We start from the raw sequence: 3,001 nt of genomic DNA on the forward strand, positions 1-3,001 counted from the left end.
TAAAGAGTAAAACTCGAAGTACTTAATATACTTGAGTCATATTACTATTTTAAAAAGTGATATTAAGAGGAAGTTCCTGTTGTTTCTCTACACTCAAAATATCTTTAAAAAAAATAACTGATATTTTTCTTTCTTGTACTGGAAAAACAATGAAGAATTTTGTGTCTCTCTTTCAAGCTAAAAACATACTTATTTCTTCAGAGCTGTTTTGAAAGCTCAACTAAGTAACAAGAAAAATTCCATAAATAAAACATACCAAAACTCATTTTTATTAAACAAAACACTGTATAGATGCATTTGCAGTAGGATCTAGTAGGAACAAGTCACATAAGATATCAGTTGTCTTGAAAAACCTTTAGGTTACAGAACTAAAGCAGTAGATATGACACAACATACCACAGCAGTCGCAACCAACGTATTGCTCTCGGAAGAAGTCACCACAGAGGCAGCACTAGGATTTTGTCGATGTAGGATGCTCTGTAGAAAAAAAAACATTGTTTTAGGTAAAAAAAAAAAAAGTCTACATTTGTACATAGTGAAAAAAAATTAACAGATGATAATAAGTTGTTTCTAACATCATATCCATTGTCTAAGAATGTTATATTTTCTTTCGATGAATTAAAGGCATTTTCAACATAAATCAAGTTTTGATACAAGAGTTCCACCATTTTCTTCTTAATTAAGAGGAAGAATAGCTAATCTTAATAAATATCACTTAACTGATGGAAGTTTTTTTAACTCACCAGTGCAACTTGAGGGTCCACGATTCTCATCATCACCTGGGCTTGCAGCAATGCATACGCCAACTGGGGGTTTTGAAGTAGCATGTTTCTGGCTTCGTTAGGGTTATTCTGGATACACAGCTGCAGGATGAACATTAAAGATTTCTGTTATCAAATGAACCTTCAGTATTGAAAATAATTATAGAAATAAAATAATATTCACTAAATAGGAAGCTGAGTTAGTAACACATTTTTCCATCTACCATACTCGTTAAACCTAACTAAGCTTATCTGATGTCTTGTCTGTACATTCTAAACGGTTTACATTAAAATGTTTTCATAGAAAAACAGTCCCAAAAATTCCCAGATTTGTGATTTATTCCCGAGTCTTGTAAACTTCCCATTAGACTCGGGAGCTCTGAGTAACCAATATTGTAAGAAACAAAAACAAACAATTCTATTTACTCGACATTGATGAAAGTAGTTATATAATCTGCTTTGTTCAAAAGTATTTAGCCATTGGCTATTCCTACTTTCAAAGCTTCGTTAATAGTTGTTCAAACCACGTGCTTTGGTGTCAGTGAGGGCTGTAGTAATGAAATAATTACCCCCACAAAAGGAAAATCGCCCGAGAAACAATATATGAATCATTATACTTTCAAGGAACTAAATTTCTTAAATCAAACAAAGATGTATACTTTAGGCTGTCAGAAACGGTATTAAAAACAATCCATAAACTCGTTATTTACGAGCGAAACTCCTCAGAACTGCTTTTATGTTGTGAAATTTGATGTAAAAGTCTGGACACGTAATGATAGAAGTTCTAAAATGTGTTCCTTTACATACTATCAACTGTTCCTTGCTTCATCTCGTTACTATAATGAACGTAGCATGTATATATGTATTTATCTATGTATGTGACTGAAATAATGAAATACAATGTGGAGCCATCTATTGAAAGGCACCACAAACAAAAATCCATAAAAAAAATTTGGCACTTTGGGTATTCAAGATCCAGACAATTAGAAAAATAATAAGGTACGTACAACAACCGCTGATTTATCGCAGAACATAATTTTAAATAAGAGTACTCTCCTCGCAAGAAAAACACGAGTTCATTACTTAACTGCCAGCAACTGTTCTTTAGCTGACACTAATCTTTTCTTAACTTAATTAATACTTGAAAATGTTGGTGAAACTCCGTACTTGAGATAAACGAGGGGTAATTGTACATTTCACCAGTATTAACAAAATCGAAAATTGTTTTCAACAATTCCTTTTTTAACAGTTTATTGTCAAAAGTTTACTACTTAAAAAATTATATTATCAAGTATTTCTTACTTAATCTGCCATCTGTTCCTTACTTATCAATGTTATTTAGTAAGACTGCTCTCAATTGTTCTTATGCATCACTGACCTATTAAAAATATTTTATTTTGCAGCCTACTACCAAATTTTCTTTACTTAAACAATGTGTTAGCGGAATCTTTACTCAAGTGTGTATCGTACTAAATAATTATACCTGACTCAAACATCGTTTCTTATTTTAAAATGTTCCATTTCGTACACATTTCTCTTTAAGAAGAATTCTACTACACTGTCTAAATAGAGAGAGATATATATACCAGTTTATTAGTTCATAAGACTTTATGAATACCCACCTTCATTTGTTTCATCAACTCAAACATCTGTTCGGGTGGTAAACTGGCTACAGCCTTGGAAATAGCTTCTGGTGCTTTTTCAGGTTCAACTTCAGGCCCGTAGGGGCTCTAGTAAGAGGAGGAGATGAGAAAAAAATATGACAACTTAACGTTGAAGAAGAAAAATATAATAGTGTTAGTAATTATTCACTAATCTATGTCCCTCCTATTAATTCATAATTACTTTTATAATAAATTATGATGAAAATTGTTATTGGATACAGTTTTATTTATTTTTGTTTAACTAGGTGACAACTTCTAGAAATCACATCAAACCGGCTCCACGTTAAAGTTTTTCATTAACCTGTTTCGATCCATGCATTCTGGGTACTACCCATAATTAACTTGCGACATCTAATTTTGTAAAAATTATTTGTGATGTATCTCTTTAAATTTCCTACAAAATAAAATTTTAACTGTAATGTTGAGATTTAAAATTTTCTTTTGATGTACGTTTTATTAACTTATGTTTTGGACGATTATTAAGGATATTGATAATATAGATCCATAAAACGTTTTTGTGCTTAGCTATGAAAACAATAGGACAAGGGGTCATAAATTTAAATTTTGGCAGCGTAG

The 3,001-nt window shown here is 31.4% G+C and overlaps 1 protein-coding gene across 1 annotated transcript in view; it reads right to left on the minus strand.

Annotated features, from left to right (window-relative positions):
* The window catches only part of LOC106468939 (cleavage stimulation factor subunit 2-like), a 17,779-nt gene that overhangs the window by 9,595 nt on the left and 5,183 nt on the right, over window positions 1-3,001 (minus strand). Inside the window, exons 5-7 of the mRNA XM_013929391.2 lie at window positions 2,384-2,491; window positions 744-863; window positions 397-477 (exon numbers count right to left, since the gene is read on the minus strand). Coding sequence (XP_013784845.1) covers window positions 397-477; window positions 744-863; window positions 2,384-2,491 — 309 coding nt within the window. The remainder of the gene's footprint in view (window positions 1-396; window positions 478-743; window positions 864-2,383; window positions 2,492-3,001) is intronic.

Source organism: Limulus polyphemus, unplaced genomic scaffold (assembly GCF_000517525.1).
Source record: "Limulus polyphemus unplaced genomic scaffold, Limulus_polyphemus-2.1.2 Scaffold3229, whole genome shotgun sequence".
NCBI classification, from domain to species: domain Eukaryota; kingdom Metazoa; phylum Arthropoda; class Merostomata; order Xiphosura; family Limulidae; genus Limulus; species Limulus polyphemus.